Raw genomic sequence first — 23,974 nt, forward strand, 5'->3', positions numbered from 1 at the left:
AATTTAATTTATCTTCCAATTTCCTTCATAAGAATTAGGCTTAGCATTCAGCTATTAGCGTTCAGCTTTCAGCATACCCACGCAATTTCTCTAGAAATTGCACTGAGTCTAGTTTCATAAGCATTTCATACAGTTCAGTAGTTCACTGTATAATTTCATGCAGGGAGATAGCGGCATACTGTCACGTACGTTGTGTTACGTGAAGTTATGTTGAATATTTATGAATGAAGAAAGCTATCTAGTTTCATGCGTTCAAGTAAATTGTGTTTTTACCATTCACAGTCCTTGTTTCTAAAGGGGTCGCCATTGTAGAGTGACGTCACTTGTAGTCCGTCGGTGAAGTCGGGGTACTTTTTTTCCCCGACTTCGCAAGTGGAATTTCTGAGTTAAAAGGGGCGTTCCCGTACACACTTCCTGGTTTGAAGTCAGAAAAGTCCGACTTTTGACCATCCTCGAGAATGCAGCATAAGATGCAACTGCTGACAGACGAGGACTATTAAACAGGTAAATTATGAGCAAAAAGCTAAAGTGTACTTCAATTTGGTTAATTAATATATTTTAGCTGGAGAAAAAATAAATAAATAAATAATTTGGTGAATGACTGTAAACATTGTTAAGAGCTGTAATTGTGTTTTTTTAAAGTGTTATTTTGCGTTCCTAAATTATTCAGGCTTTTGATTTTATTTTTATTTTTTTTACTTATGATTAGAATGCTGTAAATTATGCCCTTCTGCCCTTTTCCCCCATACATTTTCACCTCACCCCCATATGCCAAGTGAAAATACTCACAGATGGTTTCTCTTGCTACCTTTTACTGACCCTTTTCCTAAACCCATCCTAATGGCCAACCATGTCTCGTCCCTTGGGGTACGCTAAGCAGCTCCATCCATTACAAGGTCTCAGTCAGAAAACAGCAGTGGGTAAACTGCTCTGCTCCAGGCGTGCAAAACGGAACCATCTCAGTGCTGGGTCCTCATCCCTTAAACATAAAAGCTGGCAAGGCTATATATTATTTGGCTTTTTTCTCATAAATCATAAATCCATCTCAACTGTAAACATATGACTATTCAATGAATTGCTGTAAAGTGAACTTTGAGGGCTTCGAGGAAGTGACGGTAAAGTTGGACCCAATGGGGCCTTGCATTAGTCATTGGCTTCCAGCTGTTTACTGTGACAAATGAGTGACTACTGTGTACATTTCTCTGTTTTGGAATATACATTTCAAACTGAAAGAAGGAAGGAAGGCCTGTCCTGAATATGACCTTGTGTTGTCACTCAGAGGAGTAAGTAGACTGCTATGACTAATCATGAATTCAAAACCCAGAAGAAGAGGGTCAGGAGACAATCATGTATGCATGTAAATGTATCTGTAGTTCATCTCTCTGAACACTGTCTTAAGCACCTGCACATTTTCTTTCCACTCTCACAATTGTGCGGCAAGGGTCCCGCGTGGTCTAACATGTTATAAACCCTGCACTCGCAATTAGAGATTTCAGTCCTCGGTAGGCAAATTTTTCTTCAAAGAACACATTTTCACATAAAACACATTAAATAACAGAGAGTCGAAATAGTTTGGGAAATACTTTCACAAACTAATTTGACAGGTTATCTCCATAAATGCAAATCAAATATTTATTTATTACGTCCTCTGTTATTCATAATGTGACTACTAACCCAGCAGCGGTTCAAATTTGGGCAAAATGGTAATAATTTGCCTCTCAGCATAGAACAGTTTCCGATAGACTAATTTGGTTTTGGTGCCTTGAGACAGCAGCTTTGCCATTATAAATGTATTGTTTTGTCTCAAGAGCAATCCTGCCCCTGTAATCTAGTCAAATCAGTTGTCGTCTATCGGCTGCCTTCAGGTAAAATTTCACCTTCTTTTAATTGAACCAGACATCTGCATTTGCTTGCTCTGTAAAGTACAATGAGAGAAAAATGGAGTGATGTGATCTTTAAAAACGTTGACAATTTGTTCTCGCTCTGTTGCTTGATTCATTTGCAAAGAGTAGTGATAATTACGTCGATAACCCAAACAATTAGGTAATAAGCAAGCAATCATTTCAAATAATTATAATTCCTTAATTACGTTTCACATCTTCAGAGCTATATTAAGAGATGAGCAAATTAAAAATGAAAACGAATTAAAAGGGAGGTTGCTAATAGCAGCATACTTTTAATTCTTTCATTTTCTCTATACAGTATGTCTTTTCTGATATGCATTAATATTTAATATTAAGTTTGGTGCTTTCCACTTCAATAGATGACATAATTACTACTGCAAACATAGTTATAGCTCTCTCTTCATTTCTGTCATTTTCTCTGTCCAAGTCACAGCCCGGTGTTCTATTTTCTCCGTTTCTGCTCTCACCATACGTCTCTCTCGATTGCGCACTTCTCTCCTCGCCTCTCTCAGGTGGAGGCAGAGTGTCTAAATGGTTTAAGCCTGTCAAAGACTGTTCTTTCTCTTTTCTTGGTCACATCAGTCACTCATTCAGTCAGCCATCCTGCCACTTTGTCATTTAGCATCAAGGCCCTCCTGCGCCAGTCAGCTTTTTTAAAAGCCTTTTAGTCATCCATCCAACCGTTCATCCGGCCATCCATTCATCAACGCTTGTGAAGGATGGCAATAAGACGAAGAAAAGTGATTCAGACATATAAACTGATTTTTCATCATCCATCTCATTTTGTCAACCACAGTGCAACACAATATCAACAGAGCCAACGCACTATACATGATAACCTCTAAGCTTGAACACAATCTGTTCCTGGAAGCTCGTAAATCCATTTTGTGAGGATTTCAGGATGTTAACTCTCTGAAACGCTTAGGACAACTGAGATAGACACACTACACACTCGCACCCGTCGACAGGAACGCGCAACCGAGGGCCACAAAGGCGGAAGCGCAAGAACTGTGAGGCGGCCCGCACGTCGCAAACAGGAAATGGAAACAATATGCTTGATGTGTGAAAACCAGGAAGTAGAAAGTCCCGCTTCCTTCGTGGCATATACCCCATTGCGTTTGTAAGACAATGGTGACAGTTCAGTGCACTTTTCTTTTCATATTAAAAGCTGACTAATTTTTAACATGAAAGTAACTTGTGAAATTCTGCACAACTGTAAAATACAACTTGACCCCTGTCCTCACAAATATATGCATTGTTGTTAAATTTATTACTGTTAAATCGTGTTAAAGTGACTTCTTTGCACAATGTTGAATACTTTTATTTTGTTAAGTTCCGTAACAGATGCACATTGTAAAATGACTCAACTTTACTGGAAACGAAACATAAAATACCTTTTCATATTAAGAGCTGTCTAATTTTTAACATAAAGTAACTTGCGAACTTCTGCACATTTTTAAAATTGTAAAATACAACTTGACGCCAGTCCCCACAAATATATGTATTAATATTTAGTTTATTACTACTAAATTGTGTTGTAGTGACACCTTTGAACGACGTTGAATGCTTTTATTTTGTTACGTTCTTGCATGCATTGATTGTAAAGTGACACCGCTTTACTGCAAGGCGCAAGCGATGCGAGCGAGCCAAGAAACAGCACAATTATGTGTTACTCTTGAGAGCTTTTTTTCTGGAGTTGCTGAATAAAATATGCCTCACATCTCAAGATCAAGTGGCTTGGGGTCACTCCAACTGACAAGACGGCGTCCATTCGGCTCTTGGCTCTCACAAGGTTTAGGAGTGCCACGGACACCTCTTGCTGGAGCAACCTAGCTCGTTGCTAACGGCTAACCGAGTGCGTTCTTCAGGTAGTGCTACACAGTCCAAATGGCTCCTCCACGCTAACATTCTGCCCCTTAACACATTGTGTGTTTTAGCTCCAGTCAATGTAGTACAGTGCATTTCTATTGGGTCATTTTGACATGGACGTTAATGCTGCGTCGCGACTGGAATTCCCTTGGGAGAGACTTTCCAAATAAGGGGCGGTCTTTAAGTTAACAAGCAATTAACGCGCTAATTTTGACACCCTTAATATAAATATATATATATATATATATATATATATATATATATATATATATATATATATATATATATATATTTATATATATATAAATAAATAACGTGTTCTACTTTGAACAAGAATGTGTTTTTGCTTTCTGTTTTTCATAAATCTAGAAAATGTCATTTCATCAGAATACTGTGCTCATGACTGAACGTATGTTTGGAGCCAGCACATCAGAAAAGAGATTGAATCATTAAGTACTGAGCGCACCTTCATGTCATGTGAGTTATCAAAGCAACAAAAAGTTAGAGTTTAAGTACCACTGATTGTCCCTCCCACCTAAGTGGGGCGGAATTCATTCTCCGCATTTGACTCATCCCCTGAGGGAGTAGTGAGCAGTAGCAGGGGCCGCGCTCGGGTATCATCTGGTGATCTAACCCCTCAATTCCAACCCTTATTGCAGGGAGGTAAATGGGTCCTATTTTTATAGTCTTTGGTATGACCCGGCTGGGGATTTAACCCACGACCTCCCAGTCTCAGGGCGGACACTCTGATCTGAGCTGGTAAAAAGTATTCCTGCTCCTCTTGGGAGATAATGTGGCAGACCAGAAGAGACCAGTATTTTCTGCCCCCCTCCAGAGTCTTTGCCAAGTGGCATGTACATGAAACATCCTAATTATGATGCCCAAAGCATGAACCACTTTTAGATTTCTAAAACTTTAAAGAGGAAACCAAATTGATCCCAATTATGCTGACTGATTTTTTATATTGTATCTAGTTTTATTGTCACCATCTGAGGTGAAGATTCAAAAGAATCCCTGCTTAATTGGGATCATCATATTCAATGGAATATGTGTGCTAAATTAAGTGTATATAGACGCTGTAGCATGCAAATTCAAGCATTCTCTGACTAATGGACACACAGAAGCCCACTTTCCTTTTTATACTACTGCAATTGACAGCAGTAAAGAGCTCAGTAATGGCTAATGGCATACTTTTCAACACAAAGCAAGATAAATAGCAACAGGTTATGTTTTATATGGCCTCGCTTGGAAAATGAGAAAGAAAAGGGACTCTTTCATTATTAAACCTAATAACATTGCGATAGAAGTCAATGTCTTATCCACACTCTCCACACTCTCCACACGCAGAAATGAAATCATGTCTGGGCAGAGAATCTAGTTGTCATCTCTCATTTTACCGCCCACTCAACACCGAACTGTGATGCCTTAATCAGTGCCACTCCCACCCTCCCTGTAGCCACAATCTCCTCTTCCATCTTATTGCCCTTCTAAGCCTCCCCCTGGACTCGCCATGTAAAGAATGCAGGATTTGATTTAGGGAATTTTCTAACTAATTTTTTTCATTCTCAGATGAATCAATTTGATTTGTTATTTGTATGGGTTTTTTTCACTAATACAACACAAATCCATCTATGGCTCATACCATTTGAGTTTCTTGTCATCTTATGTTATCTTCAAATGAAACTACAATGAGTGGATGTGGGCTAGTTGAAAAAGAGGAGTGCTCTGTTTCTGATGTTGTGTCCAAATACAGAGTGAGGGACGACATTCAATGCGTTCCTTCTTAGCGTAGTCATGGGTGAGCTCAACGGGGACTGAAACTTGAGTCATTGCATCTGCATGCCAATGCGATTTCCTCTACGCTGCTTTTACCTGCGCAACATCAACAGAGGACAGAATCCTGTCACTCTCCATTTTTATCTTCTTTGTGATTTTATCTGAGGCTCGTACTCTTGTTCTGTGTGCCGGATGGGATAGCGCACCTTCACTGCCAATCAGCATTTATCCTCTTGGAGCTTGACTCTTTCCCTTCCATTCCATCGCAGGTGGAAATGATGTGTGACTTCACTTACAAATGGCTTTCCACTTTGGCAAGAAAGCTGATAATTACTACATCTAGCTTCTTTTACTTACACTACCAGATTTTGTGATGCTCTGTCAGTGTTCCCTTATAAGTGACAAGTGTGTTTGTTTAAGTGACAACAGGCTCTTCACACTCTCGGCGTATCTGAGAGCTATACACTTGCACAGATCAATAACAACCACTGTCTCTGTCATGTAAAAAAAAATGTCCCTAATTGGCTATCTCATTATTAAAAGGCATGCTATTTCTAGTTGCCTGATGCGGTGCCAGTCCCAGATGGTAAGCGTGGCAATCATGCCACATAAAATGGCATTTAGCACTGATTCACTGGCACTGACTGTCCTTTTTGTAAAGTGCACAGTGTACAAAAACATTCACTCCAATAAAGGTTGTGTGATGTTCAACATTTTCTTGCATGAAACAAAACCATTGAAGCAAAATTAAATGCAGCTATATAACAAAATGCAAGGACATTCATATCATCATATCGTAAAAAAACAGCTCCTTCTGTTCAAAAGGCAAATTAAGGCCACAGGTGTATTTTCAGGTATTTAATCTGTTTAGACACATGGGAGCAATTTATTCCACTATGCAGGTGCAAACAGAGTAAGAATAGATTCAGTCAAGCAGAAATTACTAAACTATTTTGACCTTGTGGAATAATTAATTGAGAAAAAAAACAAGTAAACATATGTGTAGATATCACTATAGATTATGCTACAAAACGTCCTCTTTACCTCCCACTCAGCTGCTCTGCACAGTTAATTTTTATCCTGATGATGTACTTGAGAAATACGTTGAAGCGAAATATTACTTTATTCCATGTTGTTGTAGCGCAGTTATTTCATTTTATATATATATATAACATTTTGCCCTAAAATTGTATGAAATTAATGGAATGTGACTATTCTTATCGTTTCAAATTTCTAGTTCCTTATTGTAAAACAGCCACAAGAGGGTGGCCGATACTGGTATCACAAGTGCCGATACCTTGAAATACAGCCAGCTATCAGCGTGGGGTAAATCAGGTCATTCTAAATAAAAGAAAATAATTTAGTTTACAGTAGCATTGTGTATTAATAGGCCCTTTCGGTTGCAGCTAAACACCACTCTCACATTTACTGCTTAGAATGTTTGGAAATGCTTTGGAACTTTGCTAAATACTGAAGAGTGTTTAAGTAAGAAAAACAATTCCCATTTGAATGCTGCTGGTGAATTTGTGCTTGTTTTTCTTTTAATCTACACTGAGAATCATTTGGCTAAAATCCCACAGCTTGTTAGCAACAAGCACCAAAGGAAAATATACCAACAGCAAATTCGATTTTTATTGAGATTTCCTCTCAAACAATCAAGCAGCAATTAAAATAGTCAAATAACATGAAAACATGTTAATTACCAAATCTATTAATTTATGTGCTTGGATAAATGAGATTGGATTATGTTGATTTCTTTTCCATTCCACGTATAAGAGGCAATATTTCCTTTTTCCTTTTTCTGCTTCAATCGATCCGATACGCCAGTAAATTGCTCATCTGACAGATGAGGTTCCCCTTGTGTTGACTGCTTGTTCCAATATGCAGAAAGAAAAACATCCTCTGTTTGGTACAGACAAGAACGTCAACACTGCATCTTTCTGAAATCGAGCTCTGCTTATGCTCGGCAGGTTCTGCTTTTGGTGGGGCTTGTCTGTTCGCCAAATAATTACTGCGTCTCAGGAAACTTGATAAGAGGGCCAAGAATGCATCATCAACATCTTGAGGCAGATTCAGGATTTTTGTTTTCTTCAGTACTGTGCGATGGATTTCTTTTTCACATTCTTGTTTAAATATTAGATGGGCATTAATAAAAACATGACATGTTTGGGAATATCCTATCATACTTTGCTTGATGGCTTTTAAAACCAAGACCAATGTTTCCTGGTGGTGATCTGTGCTTTCCCACTTAAGATTTTAAATGTGCTGGTGTTTGAGATGCATTACAGAATGTCACCTGGTATAGTTACTTGACCTCCTAGCAGCTTCTCATTATTACCTGTTCCAATTCTTGTCTTTGACGATGCCCACCTTGGATCAAGTGCTCAATGGCATTAAGACTCGGATAAATACATGGACTGAGCACCACCTGAAGCATGTTTACGTCCGTCGATCGGTGTGAGTACATATATACGGTCCTTCTCATTCCGTGTATTTATACGAGCCTTTGCAGCATAAAGCATTTTCCAAATATGCGGAAGCACGCGCCGAAAGGTGGGCATCGTCATCGATGGGAATTGACGGAAGTGCCCAGCACTGCATATTTATTGAGACTCAGCAAACCATCCTAAACCATTACATGTCCAATATCGACACATTAGACAAATTTAAGTGTGCCTTATATAATACGTAATATTTTCTGAAAACTTATTGGGCGGCAGCCAGTTTACTTGGGCCCTCCGCCCAAGTATTAACATGGTTTGGGAATGGCTGAATAAGGTACAGCTATTTAGCTGTAACTTGAACAGCGATAGTGAGCTCATCTCGAACGTCACAAATGCTTTTTCAAATGAACAGGCATTAACCAGACACACTTCCATATTTCAAAGTCTCTTCTTGTAAAAAGTATTCCCTGACAATTGTAAGCTTAAACACTTCAGCTGCAAGAAACCAAGTTCATATTTTCTTCTTCTGATGGCGAGATGTTACAAAAATTGTGTCCATATAATATACAATGTAAGTCCTGGTGTGACTGTAAATGTTGGCACAAATATGAGTCAGATATTTATTTGCATTCACTTGGTATTGATTTAAATTTAAAGCTGAATCAGCTGGAGACGGATCCACTAAACATCTCTCACAGTTGGGAAACTTGCCTTTCAGATTCAACATCAACATCTTAAAAAAACAACAACCGAGCGCAACAAATGATAATTCATGCTGGTTTGATCTCTAAACTGAAATCCTGATCCTCAAAGTGAAGCATCTATCTCACTGGGGAGTCAGATTTACAAAGTTTGTCAGACTGTGTGTTGCCCCAGATTAAGGTCTTGTTGAAGTGGCGACTATCTTTTATTCTGTCAACTCAGTATGTTTGTGAGGCGGGTGTTCTCGCCCCTATTTACAGATCTATTTAACTTGCTCAGCTTGAGATTAAATAGACAACAAGTCTGTTTGAATGATCCTGTCCGTTTTATGTGTGCAAGCCAGCTACATAGTAGGGGTGCTCGGTATAATATCAGCATCTTTTCAGGTGAATAAGGCTCAAACATACTTAATAATAATGTATTGGATTTATATGGCGCTTTTCTAGACACTCAAAGAAGCTTTACAGTGGAATGGATACATAATTCATGCACTCACACATTCACATTGTGGAGGCGATAAGCTACTTAAGTAGCCACAGCTGCCATGGCGCAGGCTGACGGAAGCATGGCTGCCAGTGTGCGCCTACGGCCCCTCCAACCACCACCAAACATTCGCACCTTCCATACACCAGTGTGAGTAGCACTGGAGGCAATGTGTGTGACGTGCCTTGCCCAAGGACACAACGGTACATGACTTGGGGAGAGCGGGGATCGAACAGCCGACCTTCTGGTTACTGAACGACCATTTGTACACCCTGAAGTGAACAATTTTGTAACAGTGATTAGATAACTTTTGTAAATAGGAGTTCAGTATTCGGAAGAAAGTAACATTTTCATGCATTTCAGCTAATGTGACTATTTCAGTTTGTAAAGAAAAATGCAAATATGATATTTTTTAACAGCCTTGTCTCCACGCAAAGGAATAAAACATTTCCTTCATGTTTTGATTTGGAATAGAATGTGTAGCGTCGCATTTATGTATATGGGGGAAAAAAAGCTTATATGAGGATTTTGAAAATATTGCTTTTATTCTGAACACAACCGTTTGTGTTTTTTCCCTTAGGAAAGTTCTGTCATTGCTACCATGCCTAGTTGATGGAGTGCCAGGTGCATTTGTTTTAGCTTTATGCGTGTTCAAAACCTGCATTTGATGTGAGGCTGGTACAGAATGTAATACTACTAGTGTTTATCAGAGGGAATAATCTGAGAAATGAACAGTATCTCCCTTTAATATGCACAGCACAAGAAGAGGAAAATACTCATAATGTGCTTTGCCTCAGTAATACATTAAAATCACAATTTAAAGCACTTGGCATTGGCAACATTTGGCACAATTTCCACAGTTTATTTATTATCATCTGTTGTTTTAATTATAGTTTATCGTTGATTATTATGGGTAATGTGAGCTTACTGACCAATGGACAAACTAATGGCTGCTGTGATCGCAAGATTGCAATCTCTGCATGCCGGTGCTCTATAGTCGTATTCAATTTGAGTGTTGCATGTTTTATGTTCAATCTTTATGTACAGCGCTTTGTTTCAGCGACGGTTGGTTTTGAAAGTGCTCTACAAATGAAGTTAAGTAGTCTGTTTGATTTTATTTATTTATTCCAATAAAGCAAATTTGGTTACCTTTTGTATTAAAACATCTGTTTAGAGTGTTGAAACACAAGACTCACATTCCCTTTAATCTCTGTAATCCTCTCAAGTATGCAAAATCAAATGCTGCGTTATCTAAATAGAATATTATTGGTGTAAATATTGTCAGGTGAGAAGCATCCTTTTGAACCACATCTAACGAAAAATGAGATGTTTAACTCCTAGGTGTCGCGCTAATGAGATTGTACAGATACAGCTTTCCTAATTGTATTTCTCACGTCTGCCCCAGGTATGTGGTCCTTCTCTGTATCCGAGCTGGCCATCCCAGGTGCTGAAATAGGACGTATCTCAGCAAGCGACGCTGACCTCGGCGACAACGCCAAGTTGGACTATACAATTTTAGAGGGGGAGACTGGCGACACGTTCAACATCACAGGGGTAAACGAAGAGGCAGTCATCATACTAAACAAGGTGAGCGAAGGTTGATACGTTACAAACGAAGTGCCGATCAGGACTTTTGTCAACAATATAGCCTCTTTCATTCCAGTCTCTAACACTCTATAGAAATTAAAGATGACTACCGGTAATTGTTAAATTTTCATGGTCAACACTCATAATATAACACTGATCAAAACAGTGTCTCAATCATGTTAGTGTAATATGTTGTTGACATCATAGTGAACCCGTTTTTTGGCTTTGATTACATTTAAACGTTTAATCCCTCATCAAAAACATTACAAACTTATTACCAAAACCTATGACCAAAAAAAAACAATTAAAAGCAAAAAATGTATAGAAAATACTGTATGTATGATAGTTTCTGTCTTTTACACATTCCTTAGTGAGGCGCATGTGGCATCAGTAAGTCTGTATGAGTGTCTGGGCATGAGCTATGGCTGACAGCAGCTACGGTGTGAGTCTGCTTATTGTCTTAATGTGTTTGACTGATCTGCCTGTGTTCAGTAACCAGCTGAAAAGTACATCGGAGACTGTGGGTCTCCTTCCCCGTATGTGAGGGCACTACAGTGTACGTAAGCAGTACATTACTGTAAAAAAAAAGTACTGATATACTGCCTTATTCAAAGATTTCAAGGTTCTTGCGACAGGGGCCGATACCAGTGTGCATTCACACTCACACACACACCTTTGATGCAATTTTGAGTCTTCAATCAACATAACATTACTTCGCACGGAGTTAGGTTTTGTACTCTTTTGACAGTCAAACAAACATATGATGTGCTCACCGCATGCTTTTTTGCTACAACTCTTGGTAGATTGTCTGCAATCCTTACAATAGTGTAAGAATCTAAATGAATAAATGTGCCTGCAAAATTGTACTGTACATCTAAGCAAAAAGTCATAACATTTTGACAAAATCATTCCAAAGAAATATGTTATGACAAGTTACAGCTGCCTTTCAGCCAGAGTTTCCATTTGGAACATTTGTATATGCAGAAGGGAAAATGAAAATCTGCCGTTTCATTCTGGGTTCAGCTGGCTAATAGTTCCCTAAAGTGCAATGCTAGATTATGACAATTTTGAACATTCATTTGCTAAAATGGCTGTCACCCCCGATAATCACATCCTGATGAAGATGTGTGGTCACAGTGGTGTGATGAGTGTCGTCACCTGCTCATTACCATCACAGTTGTATCCAAATACATACTGCACAGCTGTCTCTGGATGGGCAAGTAGGCCATCATCATACATGTATCAGATGGAGTGAGTGGGAGAGGGCCTATGAGCATCTACTCAAAGTCCCTCTGACACTTGAAACATAAATATGTTTGCATCATGCCATCAAACATGGATGTGATCTTAATATGTTGTCTGCATGTGAACGCGAGCTCACACAGCACAAGTGCAGAAAGGGTGCCTGATATATTGCATACATTACATGCTGCTTTTGTGTCACATAGGCTATACATTAAACATCGGAACAGGTTCCATCATTACCATTAAATCAGCTCCTTTGGCTTATTTGCTTTTGTCACGTGCCAGACATACAGCTGAAAATCGTTGCCTCTAAGCTACTATGAATATATTGAATATTTCAGAGGACTATTCATTTGAGATAATAGTGGCATCTTCAGTTATGAGTTGAATCTGTTGTGTGACAAAGCTCGTAAGTCAATTTACTCTTATATCAAATCAGTCGCAATTGAAATGAGTTGAAATGCCGTTATTCCCTTCCAGTGCCCAAAAACCGCAACCATATATATTTTTCTACATTTTAAAGAGAATTACTTAGACTCTGTGATGTTTTTTTTACTTATAAAAAGAAAAGAAAAAGAAAAAAAGGGGGGAAAAAGACACTGTGATGTTGTTTTCAATTAACATCAAGTAGCAAAATGGACCCCCTTGAGATGGAAAACGGGTGGATTTTGCTGCTTAATTCATATTCCACAAATGTCATGTTAATCAAATACTGTGTTTAGACTAATGAGGCTGGATAGAACATACTAAGATTTTTTTTCTGGGTTTACTTCCACTTTAACTCATTTAACCCCAGCCATTTTCATTGGAGCAACCCTTTCAGTTTTACTGGATTTTGACTGATCTTCATCATGCTTTGATGAGCCAATAAGGATGCCTTTTTTTCTTTCTTTTTTTTGCCAAAAAGCAATCCTCCAGGGTTAACTGTTTTGTTTTGCCCATCTCTTATTTTCTACTACCTCTCCGCTACTCTCTGCAACTCTCAGTTTTACTACACCACGCTAGTAACAGATGACACTCCCAGTCCCAACCTACACTTCCTCCTTCGCTTCTTCTGCAACATGATCCTTGAGTGATACCAGCTGATCTTATACTTGCTGCCACCTGCTGGCCGTTTCTTTTAAATAACATTGCAGTCAAGCCTAACTAATCCTTCATTCAGGAGCTGTATCAGACCCTCCTGTACACTCTTGCATGAAAAAACGCGTATGACGTATAAATACATCATATGCCCGTGGTGACTAGGACTTTTATGACGTATTGATACGTCTTATGTATGGAAAGAGTTAATAAAGAAATATAGCACGGTATATAGAAAAATTGTAAAACAATAAAAGAGAATGTAAATAAATAAACAGGTTTTATAAAGTGTAATTACTGTACCAACTGTAGTATCCAAGTGTTGGATGTGTGCCTTTAAGTGGTATGAGTGATGCCAGGTTGGTCGGCTGGTTATTTTAGTCTTAGTATCTTGTTGTGAGTTGTGGACCTACAGCAGCTCCTTGTGAGTGTTCTCATTTTGTATTTGTGTGTTATAAAGTTTGTTTTTCAATAATGGCTGAAAGTGCATCACGACTATGGCTCTCCTTGCTCACATGAAAGGGCATTGTCATACCTTAACTATTAGAGACAATTAGTACAGTCTAAAACAATTAATTATATATTATAAACATTGCTTATAATAGCTAAATTACTAAAGCTACGGATGGCCATGCAGTGAAACCAGAAAGCTAGTCATTACATATCAATAGATGTCATTTTATTGATATTTCAATGAGATCAATGTTTATCAAACAAACACAAGCTATTTTCAGTTACTTGAATGTAAATAGAAGGTGCATACATAATATAAAATCCACATGCTATTCCTTTGATATGTCTGAGCTCAGTTCAGTAGGATTCATGAAAAACAATCCAAACTCAGAGGTGGTTTTGCAGAACAGGATTGTTTTCCACAAATCTCTTTTGAAGTGCAGCAGAGAGTTGGGGAGAGGGTGGATACAGTAAGATATGCTGCAAGAAAGAAATTGAAAGTTAGGCCCAGAGACTGATGAGAAAGAAAAGGGATGAATAAAAGGAGAGAAGATGAGAGGGCTGAGGGAGGGAAGCTAAAATGAGGTCCTGTGAAGCAGTGACAGGACGGAGTGCCGTAACAAGGAGGTATGAGTTAGATAAAACTACAGAGAGATGTGTTAAGACAGAAGGCAAAAGGTGCAGAGAAGCACCGACAAATGACTTACGGCGAAGAGAAATTACCACGACGTGAAACACGGGCTGATAGAAACGTTCTTTTGGACAAAAATTACCTTGACAACTCGGTGGTTTGATAGCAGCAAGACGTAAAAAAGTGATGGACTGTAGAATCATAGTTCAACATATGATAGGAACCAACGAAAATTGCAAATAATAATGAAGAAAAAAAGTAGCCTCATCTCTCCCTTGAAGGAGATCATGAGCAGGCTGGAACAAGTGCTGAATATTAAATTCAGACACTCAGTCGTTGGTCATGCTAACAGGTAGCCGCTATCCATTTACGTCGGAGACTTCTGCTGTGTCATACAATGACGGCGTAATTAATTCGCGGTTTCTTAGCACCCTAAATTAGCGATTGAATATGTGTTCGGGATAGCGTTGTGTTGATGTTGGTCGCAACTACGATGTCAATCAACTACGATAAAGTAACGTCTAAAAGGGAAGTCAAGATAGCCATCACGCAGGATCCACACAGTCGCTGATTCAGTCTGATTGCCGTTGAATCAAAATAACAGCGGTAACAAAACACAATCAACACGAGCTGCTGTTAGCCGCAACTCACGCTCATGCACTCCTCCAACAGATTGACTAACGGAGCCCAACTTCCTCAACCGCCGCCTCCCCCTCTCCCTGACGTTACGTCCCACTTAACTGGCCCCACCCTCAAACACACACAACAATAACAGACATTACAATATTACTAGAAATGGGCGAGTACCAATACAGTATTATTTCAAGGTATCGGTACTCACGATGTTGTCTTGTGGCCGTTTCACGATCAGGAACTAGAAATTAGACAAATAGAAAACAGCCATTAATTTCATGCAATTATGAAGAAAAATGCTATCATGGGATATGTATAATAGGTCTTTCTTTAAAATGATCTGTCATTGTTTTGGGGGGGAAATTGTAAGTATCAAAAGTTCTAGTGGTATCGTTATTGGTGACTGACGACTCGCTGAGTTGAGCACTCGTACTTGTATTAGTCTGGAAAAAAAAGTGGTATCGAACATCCCTATATATTACGTGTTGCTTGTATTCAGATGCCTGCACTTGGTGGTAATTCCACCTCCTTAACCCCCAACAAAAGCACAACAAACATGACATGATTTTACTTTGAAAAAGATTATGCATTTGGATGTTAAATAGGATTGTAAACATTCAACTATACACAATCTGTGTTTATTTAAGTTAAGCCCATAATGAGGCATGCACATTTGTGCAGCGAGCGAGGAAGCTGACATTTAACCGTGAGAATGAGATGATCTCTGTGCCCTCAACCCCCCAGAGTAAGAGGGACTTCCAAGCAGAACAATTTGTGCTGCCAACAAGTTGGCCTTGACCCCTGCTCGTCACCTCGCCGCTGTGGGCTGAATCCTTTTAAAAGCCAATCTAAGGTTGCACACACAGGAATCTGGGACACGCCGAGTGGATACGCACGGCGACACAAGCATTGATAAACCACAGGGAGATAAGTGCACACGGGCATAATATGACAGGCTTGACCTTGTCGCTTTGTCTGTTGAATCTGTGAAAAGGGGAGGATATATGAGGTGAGATTGGTGGCTTAAGGATGGAAGGAAAGTTGCTGCGTGGTACTTGCTCGTCTACCTCAGTAGGATGATGTCAGATGGCAGGCTCGTAAGAGACTTGGATTGGATGTTGAAGCCGATTTAGAGAGAAGGAGCTGATGGAAAGAGTTAAAATGAGGTCGGAACAGTAAAAGAAGACCGCAGGCGGAAGAAGATGAGGGAGCGATACATCTGAGCAGCCAGAGGAAGACAACATGGTGAGGAGATGGAAATGCGAGGGACATGGAAAAGAAGGCGGGTCATTAAAATCCTGCAAGTCTTGCTGCCGGCCAAAGCTGCCTGCTGCTTATCACTGCTTATTTACTTTCTGTCCCGCAGAAACCTCCAGCAACAAAAACATCTATGTCTCCTCCTATTGCCCTCCTCGCCCTCTCCCGCCATCAGCAGCCACTGTCTCCATGCATTTCGAGACTCTCGCCCTCTCTGACCGATATGCCCACAAACATCACAAATGCAGGAGACATTTAAACGCAAGCAGATGCAAACTCACAGAGAAATCTTACAAAGCCCTTCTCCCCATTCTCCTTTGCTCCGAGTTTGTCTGCAGGCCATGCCAGACAGTAAGGATTGTTTGTCTGTGACTAAGCATTATTCGCATACACGCATACATACACGGCGCAGAAAAATATGTCTAATTATTTTCTTAGTTTTAATTTATTTTTTGAATTCTGTTTTTCTCTTTAATTCATGAGCTAGCCCATTCATTTACTAAAAATGCTCTACATATTGCACCTAATTGAGTTTTGATAGTGCATATGAACAAGGCCAAAGAATAAGTGGAAGGTAATTGGAGAATTAGCATAGCCGTCTGTGGTGCAATTGCTCCTTGACTTCAGTAGTGCCTTCTAATGGGCAGAGGGAAATATGCAGTGGGTGGGCCCTTGCGAGTTGTTCCTTTCAAATAATCAAAATCCAAAAAGGTTGAGAAGAACACAATCTCACGCATTTCAGAAGGATTCCAGATTTGACCCTGATGATCTGAGGCATCAAAATCATTGCAACAATCCCAATGTGGAGCAATTAAAGTGTATTCCGAAAATTAACATTTTGTGCAGGATTAAATAGAGCTAAATGCTCTTTTTCCACCTCGGGGCTCACCACGGCTTGACTGTCTATTGATGCACTGATGATGTATAAAAAGATTAATTGGGTTTGAAAATCCACACTAATGATCAAAATGGTTAAACTAGTAAAATGTGAAAGAGTCTGCATTAAAGCAATGAAATTGCTGTTGGTGGTGGTGGCTTAAAACCGTCCCAGCTTCTATAGATTTTACATGAGAACAATTTTACATTACATCAACAACATCAAAGCTGCTCTATGTAACAATTTGCCCAAAACTATCTTTACAATAGCCTTTTTGCTTGACCATTAATGACTCAAATATATTATTATTATTAGCTGTTCACAATGGGTATTCCTGCAAGCCTCTGGCCAATAGTTTTCAGACTAGATTTGGGTTTGAATTTCCCACCCGAAAATTAAGTCAAGTAACTCAGGCAGTCCTGCTGTATGTACTAAACAGATGAGGGAAAAACAATGACGTTTTGACAAGGAATTGAATGCTGCATTGAGAGCGCCAAATCCTAGCCAGTAGATGACCAGGAAGCGTGTTAACTTACCATGTTGCTGGATCTTAGTTCTGGAGATGTTATTGTACTCCACAGTCTTTAGCTCAAATCTATAAATACAAATGCAAACACTTGTTGTTTGTTAGTTTCGTTTCAACTGATGAGTTTCATGCGATAATGGATTTTGCCGTTTCCTGCAGTACAATTTCAAATGGAAGATCTACGAGCCTAAAAGTTGATGAATAAAACTTGGGCAGTATAGTGCAGTGAAAAAGTGGCATAAGTAGATCACAGACTGCCAAGGCCGTACATTAATGTCACATATTAGATTCCTCTCTCCGAGTTTACTAGGAAGTGTGTAAAAATGAAGGAAAGGCAAAAGAAAGCCAAGAAGGCAGAAGCAGTTTGTTAAAATTATTCTAACCTCGTTTGAAATCTTTCACAAGCAAGAATATTGTTACAGTCCAGTGCTGTAGGTGAAAGTAATGCATACCACAAAACGGTTGACAAAAACCATCAAGTAAGAAAGATGTGATGACTTACTTCTGAGTATTTCATTATTAAGTATACCGGTACATACTAACTCTTTGACTGCCAGACGTTTTCAGAAAAGGGATGCCGTCAGTGCCAGCCGATTTAAGCATTTTGACTGATCTTTCAAGGTCCACAGAAAATGTTCTGTTTGGACTATGGAAACACACATACTACCAAATGAAAGATTGGACTTTCATCTTTCATCAGAAAAAAGATTGAACTCAGTTTGTTTCTACCTTATTCCGTTCTTTAGTAATCAACAATAGAAAATGGTTAGTTTCACCCGATTTCGCTTGTTTTGGACTCAAATACGGAGAAATCAAGCTTTTAGTGAAACGATATTATTTCATGCATTCTAGTGAATTTTACACTTCTTTTTGTCCATAAATGATGCCACAAACACCTAAATAGTGCTTTACTTCTATAAAACACTACCACCAAGAATGAAAAAGTGTTTTTTGATAGCAAAATACGTTTATTTACATTCAACAGTGTAACAATTTGACAACAATTTGGCAAACTATTTACAAATGTGTGCATCTGTGGTGCTATTTACAAATATGTGGATGTTTCAACGACAGTTTTTCTTTTTCTTTTTTCTCCCCTGAGTGCAAGGAGACGCAACAGCATTTGCACAACAGATTGCCTCTTCGCGTGCAAAAGCTCCACTTTCTTGCAGGCCGTTTTTTCCGGGGAATAGCAAGTATATACTGCAGTGTGTGTTGCCATCAAGTCTAATATCAGGATCATGCTACGGTTTCGTTACGTCTCGCTTCCTCGTGTCCTTCAGTTGCTACACCGGGTTGTAAGAGATGTTTTGATCCATTTTATCCACTCCATTCATGGTGGCATCGTAGTCCAGAAACAGTGTCTTCTCCGTGATCAGACTGTACCCGCTCCTCCGATGAATATGCATTGGACTCGGGGTACTCTTCATTGTCCGACAAAATGTCCGCATGTGCAGCTCCGGCGTTAGCAGAGCTAGCCGGTGATGCTTTATGACGTGAGAATAAAGGCCGCGTCCAACTGTGGCGTCCAACTGTGGCGTCAACCTCGGGATTCACCATCATCATCATCATCAATCTGCATTGGTCGATGCCAACTCTCCATTGCCCGATCGAATGTCCGATTGTGTAGAAGTACCCGGTCGGTTATTGTGCGCGTTTTCCGGCCTTAGCCGCGCTAGCCGCGCTTAGCCGGTGAGGCTTACTACGTGATCATAACGGTCGCGTCAAGGCTTCCAACTTTGGCGTCAAGCTCGGAGTCATCATCATCGTCGACATCAATGCGCTTTTTAGTATTGATCGATGCTTTCCGTCTTTGAAAAAAATGCTCAAGCGTGAGCTGCTTGCAACCGGTTGCCATTGTGGCTTCATCAGCCATTGTCCCCTCAACACTCTAGCTCCGCCTCACGTCTTCTACTGACGCCCACGGTGGGCGGCCCATCCAACCTTGTGCAAAGAGAGTCATCGCTGCCATCTAGGGGCCAAAACGAGTCATTATACTAACCAGATCTGCTTGATACTTTCAGCACAGCTGCCCAAGGCTTTCCTCCACCCGTTTCCAAAAAAAAACAGAAAAAACATAGTGAACGTCTTTTAACGTCCTCGCCGCCCTTCCGTAGGTTTATGCTAAACGTTTTATAACGTTTATGGCGGTCAAAGAGCTAAGATGTACTTTTTTTTGTATCCATACCACACACCTCTGTAAATCATTGAAATCAGAGTCTAGTTGTTTTGTATCATATCATATATATCATACTGAAGTTTTAGCCCAGGCTTCCCCAATCCTGGTCCTCGAGGGCCAGAGTCCAGCAGGTTTTAGATGTTTCCGTACTCCAACACACCTGATTCCTATAATCAGCTCTGCAGAAGGCTGATAACATTTGAGATTTTTAGAATCAGGTGTGCTGGAGGACAGAACCATATAAAACCTGCAGGACTCCGGCCCTTGAGAATAAGGACTGGGAAAGCGGGATTTAGCATATACCTTTCTCAGATTTATTATTATTATTATTTATTTATTTATTTATTTAAACAAAGGTGTTAAAAATAATAATTATTGTATTAGATTATATGAGATTATAAAATGCTGCAACAATCCGTAAATACTATTGTGGCTGCTGGATGTAAATTATACAGTGTATATAAAGTCTACACACCCCTATTCGTTATTCTTATTCAAATGCTAGGTTTTTGTGATATAAAATAAAATGAAGACAAGACTAAGACAAATGATTCAAAACTTGTCCCACAATTAATGTAACCCACAGTATGACCTGTATTGCATGTGAACACGGAGTGTAAAAATGTTAAATCCTTCTTCTTTTAAATACTTCATGCACTGCAGATCAATTGAAATAATTACACGTCAGCATCATCCTTATTCAGGAGCTTCCCATTTGAGGTGTGTCCCATTTGTGCAGCTTTAAGCTATGTAAGCCTACTATTTATGCACCTTCAGAATCTCTCCATATACCTGAGGGACAAGCAAGCTTGTACATATGTCACTTTGCGGTTATTATTTCCATATGCTTGCACTTAAAACGACTGGCTAATCCTCGGTCACACGCCAGCAGCGAGCCCAGGATTATCTGTGTTTGTTTTCCCACAAGGGGAGATTGTGTAAATATCCGCAGAGGAAGAAAATGATGGAGGGAAAGAAGAGCGCGAGCAATGTCTTGGTCAGAAGTAGTTGAAAATGGGAGGTTTGTTGCATTTGAGAGTGAAATAAGAGCGATACATAAGACAAGAGCCCATCAGAGAGGAAGAGGGAAGACAGCAGAGGGAGAACAAAGTCAAAAGGGAGATTAAGAAGAAGCTTTGTTCTCTCAACTCTGGTTGTCAGAAATGTCCAAAGCGCTTGTCATCAGACAATCGTGATGTATGATTTAGATTTAGAATGTACAGCAGAAGAAAAAAAAACTACAAAAAAAAGAGAAAGAAAGCCCAAGGACAGCAGCACACACGGACAAGAAGTAAAGCTGTCTGTGGTCAACACAAGGAGGCACATGTTCAAATGACTCTTTAGTACATCATCCATTACAGTACAGACAGCAAGGCTGGAGAATCGCCGAACCTAACATCAAGCAAGACTTTCGCATCGACTGTATGTGAGCCAAACACACACACACATGCGCACACGCATACTGTAAACTGAACATGTTTGCCTCTGGGTCAGCTTCTTTGGGGAGGCGTGCATCATCTTTCATTAATCCAGCAAGTAGGTTAGCTAATTAATTGTTCCTAATTGTGAGAGGCCTTAAAAATGAGAATTACACACTATGATCAAACTTGATGATTCAGAATGCTAATTGCTAGGGGGGGGGGAAATACATTAGTTTTAATTGTAGCATACCAGAGCAATGCCCCAACATACAAATATCAGAGCCCTTTTTCGCCAAGACTGCCTTCAGTCTTCATCTCGTCTGCATCTAAAATGCATTCCTCTGAAGAGTTTGTGTCTGGAGATTTACTTGGCCTTTGCCTTCTTGCGCCTGATGAACCTTTGTGTTGTTTGGCGATTTGTTTTGGGTCATCACTAGCATTACACGAATCTCCAGATCAGTTTGTTTGCATCAGATTAATTGTAATGTTCAATTTGCTTCTGCCGACTTGTTCTTAAAGGGGAAGTCAAACCATTGTTTGGGGCAATAATATGTTCTATGCAGCCCCACTAGTCTAAATATGGTATTCTGTTTATTATTGTGTTAGTGGAATATAAATCAAGCAGCAAAATCCAGCCGTTTTTATCCATCTCGGGGGGCGGCCATTTTTCCATTTGCTGTTGACTTTGCTGACATCAAAGTTGCTCAGGGCCCAGGCAACGACCTATCACAGCTCACCTGTTTTCTGAAGCTAAACTGTGATTGGTCGTTACCTGAGCCTTTAGGCACTGTGGTGCCATCTTCAGTCAGCAGCAAGTGGCAAAATGGCCACCCCTGAGTTGGATTAAAAATGGTTGGATTTTGCTTCATAACTCATATTCCACAAATATAATATTAATAAGAATGTCATGTTTTGACTAGTGAGGTCACATTATTGTCAAGAAATGTTTAAGGCTGACTTCCACTTTAATCAATGAAGAATATTGAGGAGAAGCCATAAAAGCTATACTATACATATACATGTTATACTTTATTCTTTATTAAGATCCCCATTAGTTTCCACAAAGTGGTCGCTAGTCTTCCTGGGGTCCTCAAATAATTCAACAAAAACATACAGAGTTTAAAATTACTCTATGCAGTAAAAATAAAAACACTAAACAAAAACAGTATTAAACAGATAAAGTAAGTAGAAACAGACAAACAACAATACACAATTTGAAAGGTCACGAAAGAAAAGATAAACAAAATAAAATAGAAATTGCAGATGCATACATTAATACATGCAGTTACATTGTTTCACTAATTGTAAGGAAGAAACGAGTTCATCTGTAATGTGTATTTTAATAACTTAAGATGACTTGCTGCTGATGTTTCTTGCATTAAATGGGAGTCCATTTCAAGCCAAAGAAGCACGATAATGAACAGTTCTCATCAAGAAGTTTTTTGGGTGGTTTGGGCACTATCAAGTTACCCATATTCACTTGACGGGTGTTATGTCCATGGCAAACTCCTGAAAATTCTATCTGTTCTTGGAAAAAAATGGGGTGTTCCATTCTGTATTCCTACTTCATTCATCCATACTGAGTTTTATAGATGAAATTGTATGTTTGAGTTTGACCAAATTTCTCATAGCTATAGTATTTCTTTCACTTTGGTAAAGGTTCATCTTTGTCTCATCAGTGCATACAACCTTCTCTCATACAATAGGTTTTGTCTGTACTTTTTATATACATTTCAGCCCGGCCGTTTTATTCTTCTCGCTAATAAGCTTTTTGCATCTTTTGATGTACCCAGTGTACTTTTTTCATTAATTATTTTGTAAATAGTAGATTGTGATACTTTCTCTTCTGGCCCTTTAGAGTTTGTTGCTGATGGTATTAACAACATACTTGATGTGCACTTTTAATTATGGCCTATGGTGTTTTTTTGGTGTTTTTACCAGTCCATGATTTTGATGAACCTGGCACCTTTCCTACCCACTTCTTACTCAGTGCAGTCGTATAGAATGAAGGGGTTGATGTTTTCTTTCTGCCAATTCTCTACTATCCCTTGCAGAATGTCTTTGTCCTTCATTGTAGCAGCAGCAAACCAGACTGTGATGGATGATCAGAGACCACTTTCAGTGGCTGCTGTGCAGAAATGCCTCAACAGCTCCTGTGGGAGGCTGTGTTTACTTAGTTGCCGCAACGTACATACATCCTCATTTGGGCCTTTTTGAGGATGAAGTTCATGACGTTCAATGAGAGATTGTAGTCTACAAGAAATAGTAGGTCTCAATAGTTGACACAGGACAGTTGGAAATCCCACTTCCTTGAGCGTGTCCAGCTCCAGATTGTACTTTCTGCACCAGTCACTCCAGCACCCTTTTATAAGCAATCTTGCTACTTGCTGGGATGACACAGACTGTTTCTTCGTGCAAGCTTCAGGAGCTTGACTGGTGGGTGCAGTTATTGTTTGTATAGAGAAAGGACACATCCTTGGGGGCCCTGATGCTGATGGTCTTACTGTCGAGGCCTAACAAATTGTGTGTCAATTTTGTTCTGTTTATTTATTTATTTATTTATTTTACTAAATGTCAGATGTAGTGTTGTTTTGAGTTAATTTACGTTACGTTAATGTCCATCGAACATGAATTTGGGGCTTTCGTCTTTGATGTAAAGTGGCTTGTTAAAGCTACTGAACACAGAAAATTGAATTTCAACTCGCTACTGCCACCTGCAGCCGAAAAATTTAACTGCATTTTCACTTCTTCACATACACAATGCCAACATGACGTCACATCCGAAGAAAGAGGGCGGGAAATTCGAACCCGAATCCTGTTTGAAAACCATTGGCCAGAGGCTTGCAGGAGTTCCTATTATGAACAGCTAAAGTGTTAAGCTACTAATTAAAAAAATGTTTCAAACAT

General features: G+C 39.5%; 1 protein-coding gene across 1 annotated transcript in view; it reads left to right on the plus strand.

The window, feature by feature from the left end:
• Positions 1–23,974, plus strand: part of cdh24b (cadherin 24, type 2b) — a 206,749-nt gene that overhangs the window by 151,107 nt on the left and 31,668 nt on the right. Inside the window, 1 exon segment of the mRNA XM_086074315.1 lies at positions 10,584–10,765. Within this exon segment, the coding sequence (XP_085930441.1) occupies positions 10,584–10,765 (182 nt within the window).

This window comes from Leptonotus elevatus, chromosome 1 (assembly GCF_054856555.1).
Source record: "Leptonotus elevatus isolate MCC_2025b chromosome 1, RoL_Lele_1.0, whole genome shotgun sequence".
NCBI classification, from domain to species: Eukaryota; Metazoa; Chordata; class Actinopteri; order Syngnathiformes; family Syngnathidae; genus Leptonotus; species Leptonotus elevatus.